Genomic DNA, 23,494 nt, shown 5'->3' with positions numbered 1-23,494 from the left:
AATAAAACACTCTGGACTGTGCTGTTATAAGAAACACCACCCCGTCGTCACACACCACCCCGTCGTCACACACCACCCCGTTGTATCACACACCACCCCATCGTCACACACCACCCCGTCATCACGCATCACCCCGTCGTCACACACCACCCCGTCGTCACACACCACCCTGTCGTCACACACCACCCCGTCGTCACACACCACCCCGTCGTATCACACACCACCCCGTCGTCACACACCACCCCGTCGTCACACACCGCCCTGTCGTCACACACCGCCCCGTCGTCACACACCACCCCGTCGTCACACACCACCCCGTCGTATCACACACCACCCCGTCGTATCACACACCACCCTGTCGTCACACACCACCCCGTCGTCACACACCACCCCGTCGTCACACACCACCCTGTCGTCACACACCACCCCGTCGTCACACACCACCCCGTTGTGGATTATTTTCCTATAACAGCATGCCCTGTCATGTTTTATTCCTTACTTGGGATTTCATTTACATAAAAGCACGTTTCATTGAAAAAATCATGAATTTAAAAAATAAGTTAATGGACAGAATTCTGTATCTAAAATTAGATTTCTATTATAAGTGTGTTTGGGGGTAAAAAGGGTTTTATTTTTTCCCTCAGTGCAGGGAAATGTGTGGAAACATGTTGAAATTCCTACAGTGGATGGAGATGAGATTAAAACACCTCGGAGTCTTCCTTTACCTATTTAATCATATTTTTTATGAAAAAATGTAAAAATGAGTTGTGGTATTTTAACACACCCTGTAAAGGGAATACTTTAAACACACAATGTGCAGTGTGTGTGTGTGTGTGTGTGTGTGTGATGTGTAAGCAGTCAGCAGAGTGTGAAAGAGCTCCAGTGGAGGTTTGTGTAACACTCTTATACAGCAGGCTTAGGGGCAGCTGTAAGGTGAGCTCAGGAGAACATGATCAGCTCCACTGTACAATCTGTACAAGTGTGTGTGGGATTTCACGAGTCATGTGCTTTCCGCTCTCTTTCTTTCTTCTTTTCTTTCTCATCTTTATCCTCTTTCTCTCCTCTCTAAGTCCATGGCTCTTTCTCAAAATGAGATCCGTAAAGCAAAGCCGAGGAGTCTGTTTTTTTTTTTTTTTTTTTTGGATTGTGGAAAATTCCCAACCCATCGTTATTAAAATTATATTTATTATTGAGTTCATATAGTTATTTTTCTACAAGTAGACCTATAAATAAGAACAGTTTTAGTAGAAGTGTGTATCCGTGAGTGTGAAGTTCAGGAATAAAACTTTATCCAAAATATTTTTGTGCACATTTAAATAATTTTTGACTAGATGGATTTTTTTTTATATTTGTCTAGCACTTTTTTTTGCATCTTTTTGTCTGTTTTTCTCTAATTTCCAAACGATAAATTAGTTTTCAGTGTTGATGACGGTCTCCTCAAACAATTTAATATCTTTTTATCTCCTTGTCCAGCTCTGTGAGAAGTCTGTCATTTCATGTGAGAGCTGTTTTCCTGATTCCCACTGACTCGTAACATGACTGCTCGAGAGTTTGAACTTTTTAAGCCTTAAATAACAGTGAAATGTGAGCACATGCTGATTTAATGATTTAATGTCACACATTAGATGTCAGTGTAGACACAAATGTTTGAGTTAGCTAATAAATAATAAACTGCACAGTAGTCTTAGCAGTTACAAAATTTAATATAATTTTAATTTTTCCTTATTATTTAGTTTTAATCAGAAAACACTGAATATGGGATTATGTTTTTGTAGGTAAGCCTAAGGGGGATGCAAACCTTGGCTCTCAACTCTACGTTATGTGTGTGTGTGTGTGTGTGTGTGTGTGTGTGTGTGTGTGCGTGTGTGTATACACCTGAACCCTTTGAGACAAACAGAAACATCAGGACTGAGCAGGTGGTTATTATTGTGCGGGATTAGTCAGCACCTCATCAAATTTATTCCCCGAGTCTGAAACAAGCAAACAAGGCTGAAAAGTCGAGAGGATGACGAGACGCGAGACACAGCTGCTGCGTTTGAGTGACACACACTCTTTAATGATCTTCAGCTTAGTGCCAGGAGCTGGAGCTGTCAAGCAAACTCCCCTGCACAGTCTGAGAGTCTAGTGATAAAAGGTCAAAGGTAACTTCAGATACCAGAGAATCAAGAAGTTGTGCAAAAAAAGGTTCAGAAAACTAAGAAACATCTGTGAGACCTGACGCAGAACATGTCTATAAATTATTATGTCTTTATCCCACAGTGCTGCTGAATTCTGGAATCTGATTGGTCAGAAGGTGTTGATTAATTTTCTATAACAGCAGCTCTGACAGTAGTGCAGATTGATATTAATGCACTCTAATTCATTATTGTTTCTATAGTGACAGCTCGAAAAAATAATGTGAAATTGTTGATATGATGAAGTTTGCTGTGAGGAGACGTTTATGAACCATTTATGGAAGGAGTCTCGTGTTGTTTAAGAAATACAAAATTGTAACTTGGCAAACTGCTGTGGTACAAGAGGAATAAAACACTTTTATAGGAAAATAATCAACTTTGTTGTGGTAGCAGTAGCTGTGGTATCAGTAACTCTATGGTAACAGTAGCTGTGGTAACAGTGACCCCATGGTAACAATAGCTGTGGTAACAGTGACTCCATGGTAACAGTAGCTGTGGTAACAGTAACTCTATGGTAACAGTAGCTGTGGTAACAGTGACTCCATGGTAACAATAGCTGTGGTAACAGTGACTCCATGGTAACAGTAGCTGTGGTAACAGTGACTACATGGTAACAATAGCTGTGGTAACAGTAACTCCATGGTAACAGTAGCTGTGGTAACAGTGACTCCATGGTAACAGTAGCTGTGGTAACAGTAACTCCATGGTAACAGTAGCTGTGGTAACAGTAACTCCATGGTAACAGTAGCTGTGGTAACAGTAACTCCATGGTAACAGTAGCTGTGGTAACAGTGACCCCATGGTAACAGTAGCTGTGGTAACAGTAACTCCATGGTAACAGTAGCTGTGGTAACAGTAACTCCATGGTAACAGTAGCTGTGGTAACAGTAACTCCATGGTAACAGTAGCTGTGGTAACAGTAACCCCATGGTAACAGTAGCTGTGGTAACAGTAACTCCATGGTAACAGTAGCTGTGGTAACAGTAACCCCATGGTAACAGTAGCTGTGGTAACAGTGACCCCATGGTAACAGTAGCTGTGGTAACAGTGACTCCATGGTAACAGTAGCTGCGGTAACAGTAACTCCACGGTAACAATAGATGTGGTAACAATAACTTCATGGTAACAGTATGGTAAGAGTAGCTGTGGTAACAGTAACTCTATGGTAACAGTAGCTGTGGTAACAGTAACCCCATGGTAACAGTAGCTGTGGTAACAGTAACTCCATGGTAACAGTAGCTGTGGTAACAGTAACTCCATGGTAACAGTAGCTGTGGTAACAGTAACTCCATGGTAACAGTAGCTGTAGTAACAGTAACTCCATGGTAACAGTAGCTGTGGTAACAGTGACCCCATGGTAACAGTAACACTGTTACTGATCACACCGTGCTGTTACTGATTATTTTACTATTACAGCACGACGCTGAGTGTTTTATTTCTTATTTTGCATTCTGTTCTAAGGGGGGTGCAAACTTTTAATCACCTCTGCACTATAGTTTTATTGAATCAGAACAATATTTTAGTTGGAGATAAAAATTGAATTCAAAGTGTTGAGAATTGATTTCTAAATGTTGATTATTTCATTTTTTTTTAAATCAGCATATAGGCACAGCTATAATAACTGATAAATTCCCTGTTTTTGTTTAATTTGTCGTGTCAGGCGAAACTTCAGCATGGTGAACTTCCTGAGAGGAAAGACGGACCACACGGAGAGATCGCCGCTGCTCCGGATCACTCAGGACGATGGGTCAGTTTCACTGTATCACACTTTCACTCCTAAAGGGCTTCTTTAGGAAAAAGAACCTTTACTGAACCTGCTGTTGTAGGCTTCCACGTAAAAGCTTTAAGGGTTCCTCTGGACGAACGCGCAGCAGAACCGCGTGTTTTTTACGCTGATGGATTTAACCGTGAAGTTTTTCAACATCAGGACATTTTATCGCACTTTCACAAGCAGTGATTTTTATAGTGATGTCTGACTTGTGCATGAATCGTTCTTTTGTCTCTTTTGAACCGAATCTTTTTTTTTTTTTTTGAATCATTCAAACTGGTTCACAGCGTCATCTGACACAACGTTAGTGTGTTAGTTTAAGAATTCAGTATCTAACATTTTAACCTCAGAAAATTGCAGCATCACAAAGTCGAGTTATTTTTAATGCTCTTACATTTGCTACTTGAGTGACTTTTTAAATGATTCCCGCTCGTTAACTCTGTGCACTAATGAACCCTGACTAACGAAACCCAGATAATTATGCACACAGGTTGAGGGTTGAATATTTTCTCCTAGTGTGAATTGGACATATGATTAACTGAAATAAACAGTTTAAAAGCGTCGACTCGATAAACTGAATCAAACTAAACCAAATTCCACCACTTTTTTTTTTGTTATTTATTTTGTCCACAGCTACAGTTTAACATGTATTTTATTTTATTTTTTTATATTCAATTTTTAATATTTTTGTTATTTATTTATTTCTTTATCTGTTTTTAGGAAAATATTTTCTATATAATATTATAAAATAATCTAAATCAGATCCAAATCACTGAAAAATACATTTCTGTAATTAACATCAATTACATTAATGCTAAAGCAAATAAATAAACATGAATGGAAACGTTTTTGTGTCAGACTCCACTGATCTAGCTTTTTTAGTTTTTTATTTTATTTTTAAACAGATTTTTAACCTCAGAAATCAGCTCCATCATGAAACAATCCTGAAGAATTGTACATAAATTATTTCAAGAAATATGTCAAGAATATTGCTATATTTTGTTCTTATCAGAAATAATATTTTTTAAAAATACTGCTTCATTCCTACACATGGACAATTCATTTACTATTTAATATACACGATATTTAGAAAAAAAAGTCTTTAAAGAAATAATAATTTAAAAAAATAAAAAATAATGTATGCACGAAATGGTTAAAGTTGGAGCATGGGTCATGTCTCAGGATTGACCTCAGAGTGTGTGTGTGTGTGTGTGTGTGTGTAGTTTAACATACATGACCCTGCGTGACCCCGGCTTCGGCCCAGGAGACGAGTTGTGGAATGGAAACTCAGTGGAGTTGGAGCGAAGATGTCGACTGGGGAGCGAGGTGACCAGTCTGTCCCGTTCACTGTCCACTGACAAAACCGAGACTTCAAACAACTTCAAACTCTCCTCCAACCTCAGGTACTACATCAGCTTTACTGCATGTGTGTGTGTGTGTGTGTGTGTGTGTGAGTGAGTGTGTGTGTGTTTCATGTTTTTTGTTTTTTTTTTCACAGAAACTGTTTAAGAGTCACAAAACTTGTGACCATCTTCATCATCGTCATTCTCTGTACAGTAAGACTCACACACACACACACACACACACACACACACGTCACCTTCGCTAATTACACCACAGCGCTGTTAAATTCTCACACCTGATTGGTCAGAAGGTGTTGATTAATTCTCTATAACAGCAGCTCTGACAGTAGTGCAGGTTTATAATAATCCGCTCATTGTAATACGTTATGGTTTCTATAGTAACGGCTCATTCACAGGGACTTGTACGGCAGATGCTCCTTTTTATTAACAGGTTAAAAACATATGTGATCATTGATATGGTGAAGTTTTCTGTGATTTATTTATTAAACATATTTATGAATGGATAAAAGTGTAAAGAAATGTGTCATTCATTAATAAATAAAAACAAATCGTAATTGTTGACAGATTTTGTGGTATAAGATTAATAAAACACTTCAGGATGCTGTTATAGAAATATAATCAAGAAATATTATCACACCACATCAACATCACACCAGGCCACTGTTGTTGATTATTTTCCTACAACAGCAGGGTTTTATTTCGTATTTTCTTACAAACAGTTTTTGATCATTTGCGTGTCTGTTACACAACCAGCTGTTGTTCAGCATGTTTCCCGATCGAGACCGTCCCTGGAGGATGCTGGCCGTCTCGTCCACTTCAAGTTTCTGTATCTTTTTCATTTATAAACCATTTCATTTATATAGTATATGAAATAAATAAGATTTCTAAAACCTCTCCATTATTATTAACACCTTTATCCTGGACATCAAAGATAAAAAAAAAAAAAGTTTCAGTCTATACTAATTTTTAGACTTAAAAAATAACTGAATAAGTTCACATATATAAGTATAAATTATATAAATATAAATTATACATAAATTACTTCTGAAATATAAGTAATATGTGTATAATTTTATTTTTACCCAATTTTACTTCCACTTTATGCCTGCTTACTTCACATACTTTTTAATATGTGATTTTCAGAAATTTGAATTTGAATGCCGTTTTTTTTATTATTGAGTAATAAAACCAGGATAAGTTTTATAATAATTTTTTACATGAGAAACGTTTTCGTTTTTTTGGTTGTCGTGAAAAAGCAGCTTGTATGACCTGCACAATGTAACCAGAACAACTCTACCACCTAGCAGGTACCGGCTAAATATTGAACTTTATTCTTATTAATAATAATAATCAAAATAAAGTTTTAAGCTTTAGACTAAACACTAGCTTCTCATTGATTACAGTTGTTTTCTTTTGTGATCATAATTCCTGAGTCATGTTGAACTGATTTAATGGAGCAGCTGTGAGCTTTTCCTTGACCTGCTGGAACTTACAGCCATGAACTTGACAAACTTCCGTGAAAACGCCTTGTTGAAGCTTCAGGTGGGCGGTCCATTTCAGGGCGGGATCGAGGATGTTCCTGCACAGGAATACATCGTGGTACAGGTAGAGCAGACAGTAGAGATATCGGCCCGCAGGAAACGAGTGCAACAGGTGAGACAGCTAAATCCATCATAACTTAAAATAAAATAAAAATATCTAACATGTCAAAGTTGATTAATTTTCTCTAAGAGCAGCTCTGACAGTAGTGCAGGTTTATATTAATGCACTTGTTCTAACACGTTATTGTTCCTATAGTAACAGCTCGTTCACAGAGACTTGTACTTGTACTTGTACAACTCCAATTTATTAACAGAACAAAGAATTGTTGATTCGTGAGGTTTTCACGTTCTGCAAAAAAAAAAAAAAACCTTACAGTTCAAATCTCGTAAAAGATTGATAATCAGCGCATAAACATAATTCCCCGTCACACTTCCGTACACACATCATAAAAACCACAAATTGAGAATATGATGTAGAACTCAGATTACAACTAAACTCGACACTTTCTCTGTCATGTCCCTGATACGGGAGTGTGTTTAGATCTAGTGACCTTTGGATGATCTGTAGGGATGTTGGGTTTATTTTGTGACTCGGAATAAACAATTTTACCTCCTAAAAATAAAAAAACAAAAATCAAAAACGTGCTTGTGAATAATATCGTGAATGAAAAGTGACAGTGATGTATGAACAACACTCTAAATGCAAATGTCCTCCACTGCCCACACCCAGGAGGCTGCAGTCTGTTTCTCAGCATGTCACTGATTCTTCTTCTTTTTCTCTGTGTTATAAACAGGTGTTTTATAACTGGACTATACCTTTACATTCCAAAAGGAGTGACCAGATTCTCAAAACACGGACTTTTGCTATGCTTAATGGGTAAAGTACACACACACACACACACACACACACACTTATGTTCGTCTATGTCTATTACACGGCAGTTCATTACAGGGTTGCCAGGTTTGCTCTTTATACATCTAATTGGACAAATATACCTGGACTATACTCCAAGATCTTGTTTTATAACAAATAATCAGAATTAAATCTTATAAATCTAATAAATTTCTGCAAACAAAGGCTAGGTGGAAGTGCAGACAGTGTGTCTATGATGTACAGAACCATTTCTATTAGAAGATATTATACTGTAAAGACTGGGAGAGGGAAAGGGGGGATTATGGAGTGAACAATGTCCATACGTGAGAAATGCGTGCACACTATGGTGACCTGTTTTTGCGTACAAAACGGAAAAAAGAAGAGAAATCTGTCTCCCTTTTCCAGTGCTTCAATTTTTTATGCTAGTTTCAGGTCTTTTGTGCGGTTTGTGAGATGTAGTTGGGGTGGAAATGTTCAGAAACCTGGCAACCCTGGTTAATGGTATTACCTCAAACACAATTAGAACGAAGGTCAAAGCTCAAAACGAGCTGCAAGACTGGACGCTGGTTGACTTTTCCTCTATAAATTCACTAGATAGTAGCCTGCAGCGTAAATCACGTGTCATAACCTCTTCACTTTTCTCCACTGTTTTGTTTGAGGCTGTGTCTTTATCAGTGTTGTGCTGCAACTCATGAGCTGCTGCTGGTACATTTCAGATGCAGTGTTATATTTTGAGCTACAGAATTTCGTTGGCTGGAATTGAAAACACTGATGCGATTATTAAATTAACTCATAACAGAAGAACCTTAATTAGGTTCAGTAGGTCAAAACTGTCACTAATATGAATCCTTTCATGGATAAATGATTTAAATCTTCAGATTTTTTTACTTAGGATTGCATATCATGTGAATTTGGACTTTTTCTAAATATCACTTACATGAAACATTCATGGATTGTCCATTGGAGTGTAGGAATAGCATGTGCAAAAATCTTCCAGTGTGTTTATATACCAAAATTTTTAACATTCTTGAACTATTTAATATTTAATGCTGATGACCAACATTATAGAAAATATAATTTTGAACAGAATATAGTAATAGACTGCTTTGGTGTTTGTAAATGAAACGAGATGCACACACAGCCTGGTTGCAAAAAGACCTGAGTAGCCTTGCGACCTGATGCTACCTGGTTCTCCACTTATTATTATGGATTAGCACTAAAAGACAGCGAGTACTATTCAGCTAAAACACTTTCACATGGTGTAACTAGAAGATTCTAACTGCTTGGAGTCCTGAGAAGGTTAAACAATGCTAAGATGATGCTAAGATGATGAGAAGCAGTGCTCTAGCCTGCAGTGACCAGACACATATACACATCTCATAGAAACTCTGAGAGAAACTGAAGGTGAACAAGTCTCTTGATGATTACAACTTTTTTAATGAGGAAGAAAAATGATCTTTAATAAAAAAAAAAAAAAAACAGTAATTTTATAATATAAATCTTGTTCTTTGTCCAGAGCTCCAATCCAGATAAACGTGCAGGCCTTCCTGCAGGACAATCAGGTGGTTCCTCTGTCCATGACGCACCAGGCGCTTTCTCTACGAGTGGAAACTCAGGTGCTCATCGCTGGACTCATCCTGGCGGGAGTTTACGTGCTGATCATCTTCGAGGTAAAGTGACCAGTCTTCAGTCCGACTTCATGGCCTATGAACCGTTTCTATGAAAAGTTTTCTCCGCAAAATACATGATAATATTTGAAGCTATTTGCAGTATATACAGTATGTGATAATGCTGCAGTGCTGCAGTTCACCACTAGTGGGCAGTCACAGCGCTCCTGCAGGTTTCAGTGGGATTAGACGCGTACTGCTTACAGGAAAACTCCATTAAATGATGATTTAATACTTAAAGTGAGATTTTTTTTAAATAAGTGAAGATATAAGTTGTTTTAAAAAGCTCCTTCTCTCTAAAAGCCCCTTCACACTCTTTCACAATGCTGTAATCCTGTAGATATTACTGTACATTTCCAACAATTAATTACAAGTTATAAATAATGCTGTGTAACTAATCACGCTTCTCGTATCACATTTGCAGATCTCAGTAAATTTCTTTAGAAATAATACAGAGTCCAATAATAACAATAAGTCCAGGAAATAAAAACACCAGGTCCGTCCCCCCTCTCTTTTCTTAAATAAAACGTACCAAAACTCAGTGAACGTATGCTCAAACATTTATTATTAAATAGTAAATTTAATTAAAAATATTTTTAAAAAAATACAACAAAACAATATGGAAACAAAACAATATAGATATAAAAACACTCATTTTTCCCCCTCTTTTTTAAATCAAATATAGCATTAGTAAATATAAAGAATATACAGTAAAACAAATCGTAAAATCAAATGGAACAAAATAAAATAAAAACGAGCTAAATAATAAAATATACTAAAAAAAACTAAAAACTAAAAAACCAGAATGCATCACAGTCTTACTGTAATTTATTGTAAAATCATAAAATATGGTGTTATTGTAAAATGTAGCTGTAAATATGACCTAAATTATTTACAGTAAATATTTATTTTAGTTCAATAATAACTGAAGCTTCGTCTCTTTTAGATTAGATCATCAGATAGAAAATAGAAATAGACTTTAGATTTCTTAGATTTGAAATAATTAATTAATCCTGCTCTCTTCTAGACCAGAGCTGATGATTGTGATGATCGTGCTGTTACTATAGAAACGATAACGTATTAGAACGAGCTATTAAATTATAAAATTATAATTTAATCATTTAAATTGGTTTGATTTTTTTTTTTTTTTTAATAAATGAGATCTGGAATGCTGTTACACACAAAAAAAACTTTAAATAGAAACAACATAATTTCCTGAATTGCAACATTAACAGACCATAAACTTCAGCATGAATAAAGCATCAGTAATTTTAATAAAGTAATTAACACTCAGTATTAATGGATGCTTGTTTAAATGTTTATTATACCTATTCTTAAAAATAAATATGTATAAATGAACAGAAATTAAAGCCCAGTGTGTATAAATATTGGCACCCACCTTTCAGGATCATTTCTGCAATCTTATTAATTAACCTCTGCAAGCAAATTAATCAAAACTAATCAATTAATATTAATTAAGATAAATAACCTGTAAAGATGAATACAGGCGTTAATTATTTTTGAACATTACTCATGGTGTGTTAATTTGTTAAATTATGCTTTCAAGTCAGTTCTGATGGAATAAAAAGCCCACAGTGGTGAAGGAGAAGCAGTGAGTCAATGTGACTGCCCACTGACCCCACACTTACCTCCTGCCTCTAATTAATCATCCTCGGATCAGACGGATGGCGTTTCATTTGCAATTAAAATGCCTATTAAACACGTGAGTGAACATCTCGAGCAGGCCGGAGGGGTCAGGAGACAGCGGGAGTTCCACTGGAACTGCCACGTCATGCAGAAACTCTGTCTGGGAGCTCAGATATTTTCTCTCAGACTGAATCAGTGTCAAAGACTCGCTCAGATCAGCGCCAGGATAAAAAGCACAGAGGAAAAATAACCGCTTTCAAAGTGCAGTGGCTAGAATTTGGGTTCTAGTGGTTAAAAGCTGAACTACAAAAACACTGACCTCACCTCCCAAACATGTCCATGTACATGAAGCTCCACCTCTCATCCATGTTCAGGTATATGAACTTCTGTTTTGTACATGACCGTGTACATGAAGCCCCGCCTCCTATACAAGTCTACATACATGAAACCCCGCCTCCTATACAAGTCTACATACACAAATCCCCGCCTCCTATACAAGTCTACATACACGAATCCCCGCCTCCTATACAAGTCTACATACACGAATCCCCGCCTCCTACACAAGTCCATGTACATGAAGCCTCGCCTCCTATATAAGTCTACATACAAGAATCCCCGCCTCCTATACAAGTCTACATACACGAAGCCCCGCCTCCTATACAAGTCTACATACACGAATCCCCGCCTCCTATACAAGTCTACATACACGAATCCCCGCCTCCTATACAAGTCTACATACCTGACTACATGAAATACATGAAGCCCCGCCTCCTACACAAGTCCATGTACATGAAGCCTCGCCTCCTATACAAGTCCATGTACATGAAACCCCGCCTCCTACACAAGTCCATGTACATGAAACCCCGCCTCCTATACAAGTCTGTGTACATGAAGCCCCACCTCCTATACAAGTCCATGTGCATGAAGCCCCACCTCCTATACAAGTCCATGTACATGAAACCCCGCCTCCTATACAAGTCTGTGTACATGAAGCCCCACCTCCTATACAAGTCCATGTGCATGAAGCCCCACCTCCTAGACAAGTCCGTGTACATGAAGCCCCGCCTCCTAGACAAGTCCGTGTGCATGAAGCCCCGCCTCCTATACAAGTCAGTGTACATGAAGCCCCACCTCCTATACAAGTCCATGTGCATGAAGCCCCACCTCCTAGACAAGTCCGTGTACATGAAGCCCCGCCTCCTAGACAAGTCCGTGTGCATGAAGCCCCGCCTCCTATACAAGTCAGTGTACATGAAGCCCCGCCTCCTAGACAAGTCCGTGTGCATGAAGCCCCGCCTCCTAGACAAGTCTGTGTGCATGAAGCCCCGCCTCCCACACAAGTCTCTGTGTGTGAAAACTCCACCTCTCATTCATGTCCATGTACATGAAGCTCCGCTTCCTGTATAAACCCAGAGACGTATTTATTAGGGAGCCTCCACATATCATTGTCAGAATACCAACTGAGGATCAGAGCACGTGGGCAAAATTTAAAATAAGATACAAATTATTTGTAAATAATTTTATAATAATTCACCCCACTCAATATTATGGGTTATTTTTTTGTCGATTCATGACCTAAAATCCAGATTGTTCCAGATTATAACATTACAAAATGTCAAATTTCAAGAGGGGGGTGAATACTTATGCAATGCGCAGTAAATACAAAAGCTACAAAAAGTCCACTTTTCAATTCCACACTGCTGTGGTATAAATAAAGAGCGTATAAATAATATGAATATAAATAAGTATATAATGAGTGCACACAGTAGTGTAGTGAAGCTAGGAGTTTGCAAATCAGGTTAAAAATATGGATATTTGTTGCAAAATGAGCCAGCGCTTCAAATCAGAGAAACCTTTAGCATTGAATATTTATGAATATTTATGTGTGGTAAATGACACATAAATAATGCATGTTGAATTTCGTACACCAGACACATTTTAAACAGCTTCATTGCGCTTTATGGAATATTCATGACTTAGGAAAATTCTCCGGTCCGAGTAGCGGGAGTACGATCTCACTGGTGAACATGATGCGAGGCTTCTGTAGGACCAAACATCATCATCAACACTGTGAGAAATCTGAAATAAGAATTAGAACAGTTCATATGGAATTCTGGAGAGGATCGGACATTTTGTGGCCTTGGATCGGAATGGTTAGGATCGGAATGGTTAGGATCGGAATGGTTGATTGCATAATGGAATTTTCCTGTTTTGATATGAGCAGAAAGAAAACACACACACACACACACACAAACACACACACATGCAAAACGCTGTTCTATAAAAGTCAGAAAAACACTCCTCACGTTTGTCCCCCCCAGATGTTGTGCTTGAAAGACGGAACACCATCATTTTTCCGAATGACACATGCCACTTTGTGATGAGGCCTCCATCTTGGATGATTACAGTGATTTTGCCTGTATGAGAGCGACTTCTCTGGATTTAAACACAGGGAGAGTGTGTTTTTAGGACAATGTGTTTGCTAGAACATAAAAGACATAAAAGAGCAAGAGTTTTCAGAGGAGCATTCAAAGTATGAAAGGAAGTCATCGTGCCAGCACTCTTTCAAAATTGCCCACTGTTCAGTGTTCCTCTCAAAAAGGAAAAGATGGAAAGAAGTAAGATAAAGAAATAAGATAAATATGAGGAACAAGATGGAAAAGCCAAATGGCTGAAATTTGAAATTTAAATATATGTGACAAATTCTTCATCCTAAAATTTATGATGACGAAAATAATGACCGTGTCCTTAAGCCTGCATAAAACATACGTAATCCCTTTATGACCTCTGTCATAAATATTATATAAATTTATTCCAATCTAGAGTCCAAAGTTCCAAAGTTTAAAACAATCAGGAAAATGTTTGCATGCATTGACTATGTATTTATGTAATATTTAATATTTTTTTTCTCTTCTCTCTGCTAGATTTTAAAGCTTTCTTTTTCTTTTTTTTCTTTTTTCTCCCCTCCTTAGGCTTTAAAGTGGATTTAATAGTCCATAAAACTGTAAGTTTATCTTTTGCTTACAAGGTTCTTGTTGTCCTCCTGTAGATTGTACATCGTACCCTGGCGGCCATGTTGGGATCGCTGGCCGCTCTGGCAGCCCTCGCATACATCGGAGATGTACGTTTGGTTCTGTTCATCTTTACACCCTGAAACATACTTACAATAGCTTTAATTTTTTTTCTCCTCTTTATAGCTCACTTACATTAATAAATGACTCCACGAGTGATTCACTTACAATTATAAATGACTCCTCGAGTGATTCACTTACATTAATAAATGACTCCTCGAGAGATTCACTTACATTAATAAATGACTCCTCGAGTGATTCACTTACATTAATAAATGACTCCACGAGTGATTCACTTACAATTATAAATGACTCCTCGAGTGATTCACTTACATTAATAAATGACTCCTCGAGAGATTCACTTACATTTATAAATGACTCCTCGAGTGATTCACTTACATTAATAAATGACTCCTCGAGTGATTCACTTACATTAATAAATGACTCCTCATGTGATTCACTTACATTGATAAATGAGTCCTCAAGCAATTTATTTACATTAATAAATGACCGCTTGATTGATTTATTTACCTTAATAAATGACTCCTCAAATGATTCACTTACATGATTAAAATCACTCTTCAGGTGATTTATTTACAATTCAAATTGACTCCTCATGTTATTCACTTACTTTAATAAATAACTCCCTGAGTGATTCACTTACATTAATAAATGACTTATTGAGACATTCATATACATTAACAAACGAATCCTCCCTTGATTCACTCAATTAATAAATGACTCAAGTGATTCACTTACATTAATAAATGACTTCTTGATTGATTTGATTCAGCTATAAACTCTGAAACATGCTTAAAACATGTATTTATTTATTTATTTAGGCTATTTCTTATTATTTTAAGACCTTTTTTCTTTTTATAAACCCAGAAGCAGTGATGTAATTCTGGAAAGCATCATCAGTGATGTCATTCTGGAGTGTTAAAGTGTTATTTTTTCTGATGAAGACCACTCGAGTGGCGGACTCCGAGAATGTGTTTAATGAACCAGAAGTGAAGTGATGATCATTAACGTTGATTAGCGGAGAGTGAGAATAAATTTACATGCCATCTAAGTGAGTAGGTTTTTTTTTTCCACCAGCAGTGATGGAGAAAATAGACGCCGTGGACTCCATGCTATTGTGATGGAGACAATAAATATTTATGTTAATGGACAGGAACGTTTTCGTGAACTGAGAATCGAGCTGTAATTACTGCGAGTGTTTTAGAGTAATACATTATTTACATGAAAGTAGCTGATAAAAAATTTAAAGCTGAATCAGTGACATTAGATGACATTAGCGTGTAATATCACTAATGATGGAGTGAGTACTCTGACTGGAGGATTAGAGCTCTAGAGCTTTTGTCCTTTTCTTTTTTTATTTTGAAGTTTTAAAAAAATTGTTCTCTTTCTCTTCTGTTTCTTTCTTTACAAATATTTAGCATCTCTCCTTTTTTAGTTTTTTTCATTTTTTTTCAATTCTATTTTCATTTGAAATTAACTTTTTTCTTTCAAATTGGAAGTTTTTTTAAAGTATGTAATGTTTATCTCTTTCTTTTCTTTTCTCTCCTTTTGTCGTTTTGTATTTTTTAAAGTTGTCTTTAATTATTTTTATCTCTACCTCTCTTTGGGGTTTAGGCTTTAATAGACCATAAAAATATAGCTTCATAGTATATTGCTAACAATCTGTGTGTGTGTGTGTGTGTGTGTGTGTGTTTATGTGTGTTTGATTCCTGCAGAGGCCCAGTCTGATGACGGTTGTAGAGTGGATTGACTTTGAAACGTTGGCCTTGTTGTTTGGCATGGTGAGCACTTTTACCATACACCTACACACACACACACACACACACACACACACACACACTACTGTTCGTGCTCTCTTACAGAATGACACATCATTCTTTCCATATGCATTTATATTTACATTTAATGTTGTGGAATGTCCATGAATCAAGTTCTCACTTACATCATAGCAGCTATAAACAGCTGTTTCCTCACCAGACTTTCTATGACTCACTAAATGACTCCTCTAGTGATTCACTTACATTAATAAATGACTCCTCTAGTGATTCACTTACATTAATAAATGACTCCTCGAGTGACTCACTTTCATTAATAAATGACTCCTGCAGCGATTCACTTACATTTTAAATGACTCCTTGAGTGACTCACTTACATTAATAAATGACTCCTTGAGTGACTCACTTACATTAATAAATGACTCCTCTAGTGATTCACTTACATTAATAAATGACTCCTTGAGTGACTCACTTACATTAATAAATGACTCCTCGAGTGATTCACTTACATTAATAAATGACTCCTGGAGTGACTCACTTTCATTAATAAATGACTCCTGCAGCGATTCACTTACATTATTAAATGACACCTTGAGTGATTCACTTACATTATTAAATGACACCTTGAGTGATTCACTTACATTAATAAACTCCAGCCTCTCTCTCTTTTTTTTTGGAAAGTCCTTTTTTCGCAGTTTTCGCAGAAATCTTTTAAAATAGTTAATTTTTAGTCCTGTACCTCAATAATGATATTATTTTTATTTTCTTCAGATGTTAATTATATTATTCAGTAGAAAAATGGAGGAAAAAATGGAGTTAAATGTGTGAGTTTAAGGGGTTAAAGTAAATCCTCCACCAGGCCAGAAATCAGAGTCGAGTCTAACGAAGCGTGAGATTAAAGGATTTTCTTTAATGTGTAACACAAACCACAAACCCTCAGCAGCAGAAACACAAACTCTCACGTCGTACACTTCGGCCCTGTATAAGATCTTTAAGTCGCCATGGAAACAAACGCGTCCAATCAACACTGATGCAAACATACATTAGGAGCTTTTTTTTGTAGAAGAAATGAAAGAAAATGAGGGGAGATTAGAAGGAAAGCAAAATGAACCGCAGCATGGTTTAACTCCAGCATCTACAGATAGATAAAATAAAAAAAAAACAGACTTTATTATTATAACAACACAGAATTCAGCGAATCTGGTTTCACAGATTGTCTTTCTTTAGCAACAAAAATTTGTTATAATTATGTTACGATGTTGATAGTGATAAAAATTCTACAGAAATTTCTGAATGTGATAAATATTCTCTTCTAACTTTATAACAGCCTCTGAACAGCTTCTGGATCGTCTAATATCTAATACTCGGCTCCATCTAACATGTTTTGGATGACTGTCTTTAATATAATTTTGAAAAACACAAATAAATATCGTTGCTTTAATCAGATGCACTTAAATAATATTGAAAAAAAACTTTAATATCCTTCAGTTGTGGCTTTTCCATGGTTCACAAATATGCTGTTTTTATTAATAAAAAAGTTAAAGGCTTTAAGCTCCGCCCACTTCACAATCACATCATGTCATACAGTAGTGTAATTCTAAAAAAGCATGTTTTTTTTTTTTAAATATATTTGTCAATTAAGGTATTATGTTATACACGTTAATTTCCTTCATAAACCACACTAACATTGTATTTTTAAAACCAATTTTCCTAAAATTATTTTTCTCTGTATTCAAAACCAAAAATTTCAGTTTGTAGTTGTTCATGAAATTTTACATCTTCATTTCTGTCTCTAATTAGAAGGATATTACAGAGGAATTTCCCAAAAATGTTAATAATTGCTAGATGCTATGGTGTTTTCTTGATTAAACAATAAAAAATGGAGTTGTTCAGTGAAAATTGAAGGAAAATGAACAAAACAGAGAAATTGAAATGAAAAATGGTGAAATTGTGTATGTTCTGTTTCATATACCTACACTTTATTTTTAGAAATTTAATGTTGTTGTGGATAAATTATAAAATATAAAAATATTTTATTTATTTATTTATTAATTTTTTTGGAAACTTTTGTCCTTAATAAATAATTCTATAAATGTCCTTGGCTTAGGCACAGTATAGGAGTAATGACATTTTCTTCTCACTTTCAGATGATTTTGGTGGCCATTTTTTCAGAGACTGGCTTCTTCGATTATTGTGCTGTTAAGGTGAGTTTATTAATTTCTAAAAAAAAAACAAAAAAAAAAACACGTATATAAATGAGTATCATATTTACCACCTCCATTTTCAAATCCTGTATGGAGTTCAGTTTCTGTCAAAGATGAGCAAACATCAATGTGATGCTTTAATAATAATAATAATAAACATTTCATACAAGTAAAATGGAGATCAATAATTTGAAGAAACCAAAAACAGGAAAAAAGGCTAGAAAAAATAAAACAATAAAATCTGCAATAATAATAAAAGTGTAAGATAGTAGCAGTAACAGAAGGAACAAAAATAATAATAAAAAAATATAAAAATATATAATGAAAAGTGTGTAAAAATAGAAAAAAAATGCAATAATTGAAATAAATCTTAAATGTGTTTAAATGCGAAAGTGGAAAAAAAAAGTTTTTTTTGCTGTTTATTTAAAGCAGGGACAAGAAGAGACGTAATGATTGTGTGATGATATAAATGGTCTAAAACACAAGGCTTGAGTTTGTTCATGCTTTAAAAATTCCCATAATTCCCTCGGATCCAGGTGCTTTATGATTTAGACTATAATTTTCTGGATGAATATCAGGATACAGAATGATCTCAGCCCTGAACGATGGAGAAGTGTCTAAACGAAAGAGGGAAAGTAGGTTAAACATGATGAAAGACTTGGAAATGCATCATTCATGTCTCATGACAGAAATCTTTTTTTTTTTTTTTTTTGCACGACGTGCTGCATTTAAACCTGCGTAAAGACGTGGTTGTGTGTGTGTTCACCGCAGATGAGGACACACCATCTTTTTTTTTTATATTGAAAATTTAAATATGCCAGAAATGATTTCATGATGAAATCCTCGTGGGTGTCTTACATGTTCTGGACACTGCATCTGTGTGTGTGTGTGTGTGTGTGTGTGTGTGTCTGTCTCACCACACGGATCAAGTTTAATTTGAGAGATGTGACATCACAGGTGGATTGGCACAGCATCGTGATGCTCCTCGATTAGGATGATGCCAAACAGACAGACAGATACACAGCGTTTCCATGGCAACCACATCACACAGTCTGTCTCTCTGGCTGCAGGGCGACGACCGTGAAATATTCTTTAGTCCTACAATATGCAAGTGGAAAACCACTTGAAGAAAGTGTTTAGTGTTTCCAAGGAATTATGTGTATATATATATATATATATATATATATATATATATATATACACACACACATATATATATATATATCAATTTAATCTCTATACAGTGAGAAAAGAAGAGAAAAACTCCAAACTCACTTCCAAATCTAAATGCAGATGTTGGACAATTTAACAAAAATTGATCATGTGCTTTATTCCTCTTATACCACAGCACAATGTCAACATGTTGCACTTTTTAACCATTTATAGTTACGTGAAACAGGTTCCTGTACTCACTCTATATTACGTCGTTCCCTCACCAGCCTCTCATTTTACTCCCAGTTGAAAAATCTACCTTTTTTTAAAAGTAATTCACATTTCAGATGTAATTTTTATGTCATTTAAGAGATTTTTTGTGTGGCTGTGTCTCTTGGCAGGCGTATCGGTTGTCCAGAGGACGAGTTTGGCCCATGATCATCATCCTGTGTCTCATCGCTGCCATCCTGTCTGCGTTCCTCGACAACGTGACCACCATGATGCTCTTCACCCCCGTCACCATCAGGTACAGTGCAAAACTCAAACGCAGTAAAACAGTGACGGTATAAAGCTGTAAGGATCACCTCCCGTGCCTTAGTGCAAAAGTTTTATTATTAATCCTTTTGTATTTCTAAAGTACTCACTTATTTCTAGAAACGCTCACTATTTTCATAAAACATCTAAAAGGAAACTACATATATATATATACTATTTATTTTACTATTTTTTGCTAAAAACAAAAGGTTTCATCACAATAAAAGTATTACAAAAATAAAAATAAAACTATTAAACCTTATTTTTATAGGTTTTATTTATTTTTTATAGTGATGGTGGTGATGGTGGTGGTGGTGGTGGTGATGTAGGTGGTGATGTTGGTGATGATAGTGGTGGTGGTGATGGTGGTGATGATGGTGGTGGTGACGGTGGTGATAGTGGTGGTGATGTAGGTGGTGATGTAAGTGGTGATGTTGGTGATGGTGGTGGTGTTGGCGGTGGTGGTGATGGTGATGATGATGATGGTGATGGTGGTGGTGGTGGTGGTGGTGTTGGTGATGGTAGTGAAGGTGGTAGTGATGGTGGTGATGATGGTGGTGGTGGTGGTGATGGTGGTGGTGATGTAGGTGGTGATGTAAGTGGTGATGTTGGTGGTGGTGATGGTGGTGGTGTTGGCGTTGGTGGTGATGGTGATGACGGTGATAGTGGTGATGGTGGTGGTGGTGGTGTTGGTGATGGTAGTGAAGGTGGTAGTGATGGTGGTGATGATGGTGATGGTGGTGGTGTTGGTGATGTTGATGGTGGTGGTGATGATGATGATAGTGATGATGATAGTGGTGGTGATGATGGTGGTGTTGGTGGTGGTGGTGATGGGGGTGTTGGTGGTGGTCGTGATAGTGGTGATAGTGGTGATGGTGGTGAAGGTCTTAATCCATACCATAATCACAAGATTATATTTTTAAATACCTCTCACTATATTTAAGATGTTTTCACTTGTTAAGCAAACTGTAAGTTGTGAGTTATGAAAGTTAATTTCTGAGATACAGTTTTGTACAACAGAGTGCCGTTATAGTTGTGTCCAAAATGAACATATTTATTAAAATGCGTGATTTTTAAAAATTTATTTAGATGATTTGTGAACGTTCTGCAGTGGGGCGTTATTTGTGTTTTGTAATAAAGGTGATAGATTTCATGCATAAACATGGCTATGAGATTCATATCTCTCACTCAAATCTGAACCTGAGTGACGATCGAGTTCACACACACACACACACGCACACACACACACACACACACACACACACACGCACACACACACACCATTAACTGAATCTACACACACGTCAGAGGACTGAGCTTTTAAATATTGATGAGATTTGCAATGAAGTCTGTGAGATGAACACACACACACACACACACAGAAATATGATAGCAGGAACAGGGAACAGTCAGAGAGGTGATTTGCTTATGCAAATGCTGAAGCTGATTTATCACGGCTAATGATTCGTTCATCTTCAGCTTCACACATACGCTAATGATCGAACCCTGATGAAGAACACGGCCTTGCTTCTGTCCTCATTCCTCTTCTTGTTGTTGTTGACTAGATTTTGTTGTTTTCTTCTTCCAATTATTTATAAATTTACTTTTTTGTAATATTCTTCTCTCTCTCTCTCTCAGTACAAATTCATCACCAAAAAAAAAAAATACATTTAATTGTAAGGAAAAAAAAAAATTCATCATTAGACATTCTGTTTCATGTCCCCAGCTTTTTGATGTATTTTTGTGTGTGTGTTTGTGTGTGTGTGTGTGTGTGTGTGTGTGTGTGTGTAACCTGGGTGCAGGTTATGTGAGGTGCTGAATTTAGACCCCAGACATGTCCTGATCGCCGAGGTCATCTTCACCAACATCGGAGGAGCTGCGACTGCGGTCGGAGATCCCCCAAACGTCATCATCGTCTCCAACCAAGACTTGCGCAAAAAGGTACGATTTTAATTCCTGCAAACGTGGAGAAATGTTCTCTGGTCTGATGAGACCAAACGTTAACATTTTATTCCTTGGAAAATTCCCTTTATTTGGAGGGAACACAGACATAAGAACACTGTGAAGCACGCTGGTGAAACTTTTAGGAGTAAAGTAAGTTATTCTCTTGTAAATGTCCTGGAGTAGGAGTATAAACATTTCATTTTAATAACACTTCTTCCAAAATACAGTAATGAAGTAGAAGTACTCAAGTAATTGCTCATGTAACTCCTGTTTATAACTTTGTCTGTCAGGTTCTTGAGATTATTAACGTCTCTAAACACAATGAACCTCAGATAAAGTTTTACTTTCACTTTAACACCTTATTAAAGCGGTGTGTTTGTTGTCACACGGCTGTCCCTCACACACTCACCGACATAAACATATAATTAAACAGTTTTTTTCCCAATCTATTAAACACTCGCTCAGAGTTCTCTTAAATATAAAGTCATGGGAATTTTATTTCTGGATCTGTAAGATTCTGAGTGTGTATATATATATATATATATATGTGTGTGTGTGTGTGTGTGTGTGTGTGAGAAAGTGAACAGGCACATTGTTGCATCAAGATTTCTGGAATTTTCCACTAAAAGAAATGAGCTGCAACTGCAAGAGATGTAACTTTATGTTCACACTGAACTTATTATTCAGACGGACCTTTTGAAATTATATTACGGAGGCAAGAACATTTTTAATGTGTAATTTAGGGAAAAAAAAAAATGCTAACGATATATGAGGGGAAAATAGGGCTGAAGTTCTTGTAATACATTTGATAAGAAATTAAATTCATAATTATATTTGCATTAGGATCATATTACAATCCCTGATGTTGGGCTGCTACGTAAATTCTAGCTAGTTGAAAAAATGACCTTGTGTTATTTCAGGAACACGATCTCTAGCACTTCTAGCGCTGGAGTCGAGTTTCATTTTAATCCAATGTTTGATATTCGTCGCTCCTGATTTTAGGATGTTAAGGATAAGTACACGGATGTGATATCACGATAAGCGTCGCCTGAGGCTTCTTTTCTGCCGATATGACTGTAAAGATGATAACTCCGTGTCTACAGCACAGCAGTGTAGTCACCCGAACATGCTGGTCATCGTCCTAACCCAACCTCGCTGGGGTAAAACAGCCCATGCTGAGTTTCCAAACTCACCCAAATTGTGTTAACCCAGCAGTTTGTAGTGTGTGTGTGTGTGTGTGGGGTGGGGTTTGTGTGATATATGTTTTAGATTCAGAGTAGAGAGCTTTGTTCTGATTTATTGGTCGTTTTATAGCGAGGTGAATTTACTTGCCGTGTGGCTCCAGGGGCTGTAGAGGTGACAGCGCCGTCTGTAACACTGAGATATGACCTCATTCTGACCCTGCCGCAGGCAACAGGAAGTGTGTGTGTGTGTGTGTGTGTGTGTGCGATTACCTGCGATCAGAAACGAGGTGTTTATATTAATGTGTGTTTAAACGCTTGGAATTGTGTGAGGCACAAAACACAGACAGAGATGATGACAAAAGGCATTACTGGTCCTATCTGGCTGATTGCATCCACAGGGTTTGTGTGTGTGTGTGAGTGTGTGTGTGCGTGTGTGTGTGTGTGTGTGTGTGTGTGTGTGTGTGTGTGTGTACAGCTCAGAGCACTTTTCATCTAGGGCTCGATGCTGATTAAAGTTCGTGCTAAAAGCCGCCTTCACATTATTTTTGTGTGTGTGTGTGTGTGTGTGTGTGTG

The 23,494-nt window shown here is 36.8% G+C and overlaps 1 protein-coding gene across 1 annotated transcript in view; it reads left to right on the top strand.

Annotated features, from left to right (window-relative positions):
- Nucleotides 1-23,494, top strand: part of oca2 (oculocutaneous albinism II) — a 97,792-nt gene that overhangs the window by 5,540 nt on the left and 68,758 nt on the right. Inside the window, exons 3-14 of the mRNA XM_034298272.2 lie at nucleotides 3,835-3,921; nucleotides 5,166-5,345; nucleotides 5,441-5,498; nucleotides 6,060-6,132; nucleotides 6,802-6,959; nucleotides 7,642-7,724; nucleotides 9,238-9,391; nucleotides 14,085-14,156; nucleotides 15,843-15,908; nucleotides 18,050-18,106; nucleotides 19,660-19,784; nucleotides 21,595-21,733. Of these exons, the coding sequence (XP_034154163.2) occupies nucleotides 3,835-3,921; nucleotides 5,166-5,345; nucleotides 5,441-5,498; nucleotides 6,060-6,132; nucleotides 6,802-6,959; nucleotides 7,642-7,724; nucleotides 9,238-9,391; nucleotides 14,085-14,156; nucleotides 15,843-15,908; nucleotides 18,050-18,106; nucleotides 19,660-19,784; nucleotides 21,595-21,733 (1,252 nt within the window). The remainder of the gene's footprint in view (nucleotides 1-3,834; nucleotides 3,922-5,165; nucleotides 5,346-5,440; nucleotides 5,499-6,059; nucleotides 6,133-6,801; nucleotides 6,960-7,641; nucleotides 7,725-9,237; nucleotides 9,392-14,084; nucleotides 14,157-15,842; nucleotides 15,909-18,049; nucleotides 18,107-19,659; nucleotides 19,785-21,594; nucleotides 21,734-23,494) is intronic.

This window comes from Pangasianodon hypophthalmus, chromosome 2 (genome assembly GCF_027358585.1).
Source record: "Pangasianodon hypophthalmus isolate fPanHyp1 chromosome 2, fPanHyp1.pri, whole genome shotgun sequence".
Classification (NCBI taxonomy): domain Eukaryota; kingdom Metazoa; phylum Chordata; class Actinopteri; order Siluriformes; family Pangasiidae; genus Pangasianodon; species Pangasianodon hypophthalmus.
Note: the sequence above shows the minus strand (reverse complement) of the source record. Positions and strands in the feature narration are given on the sequence as shown.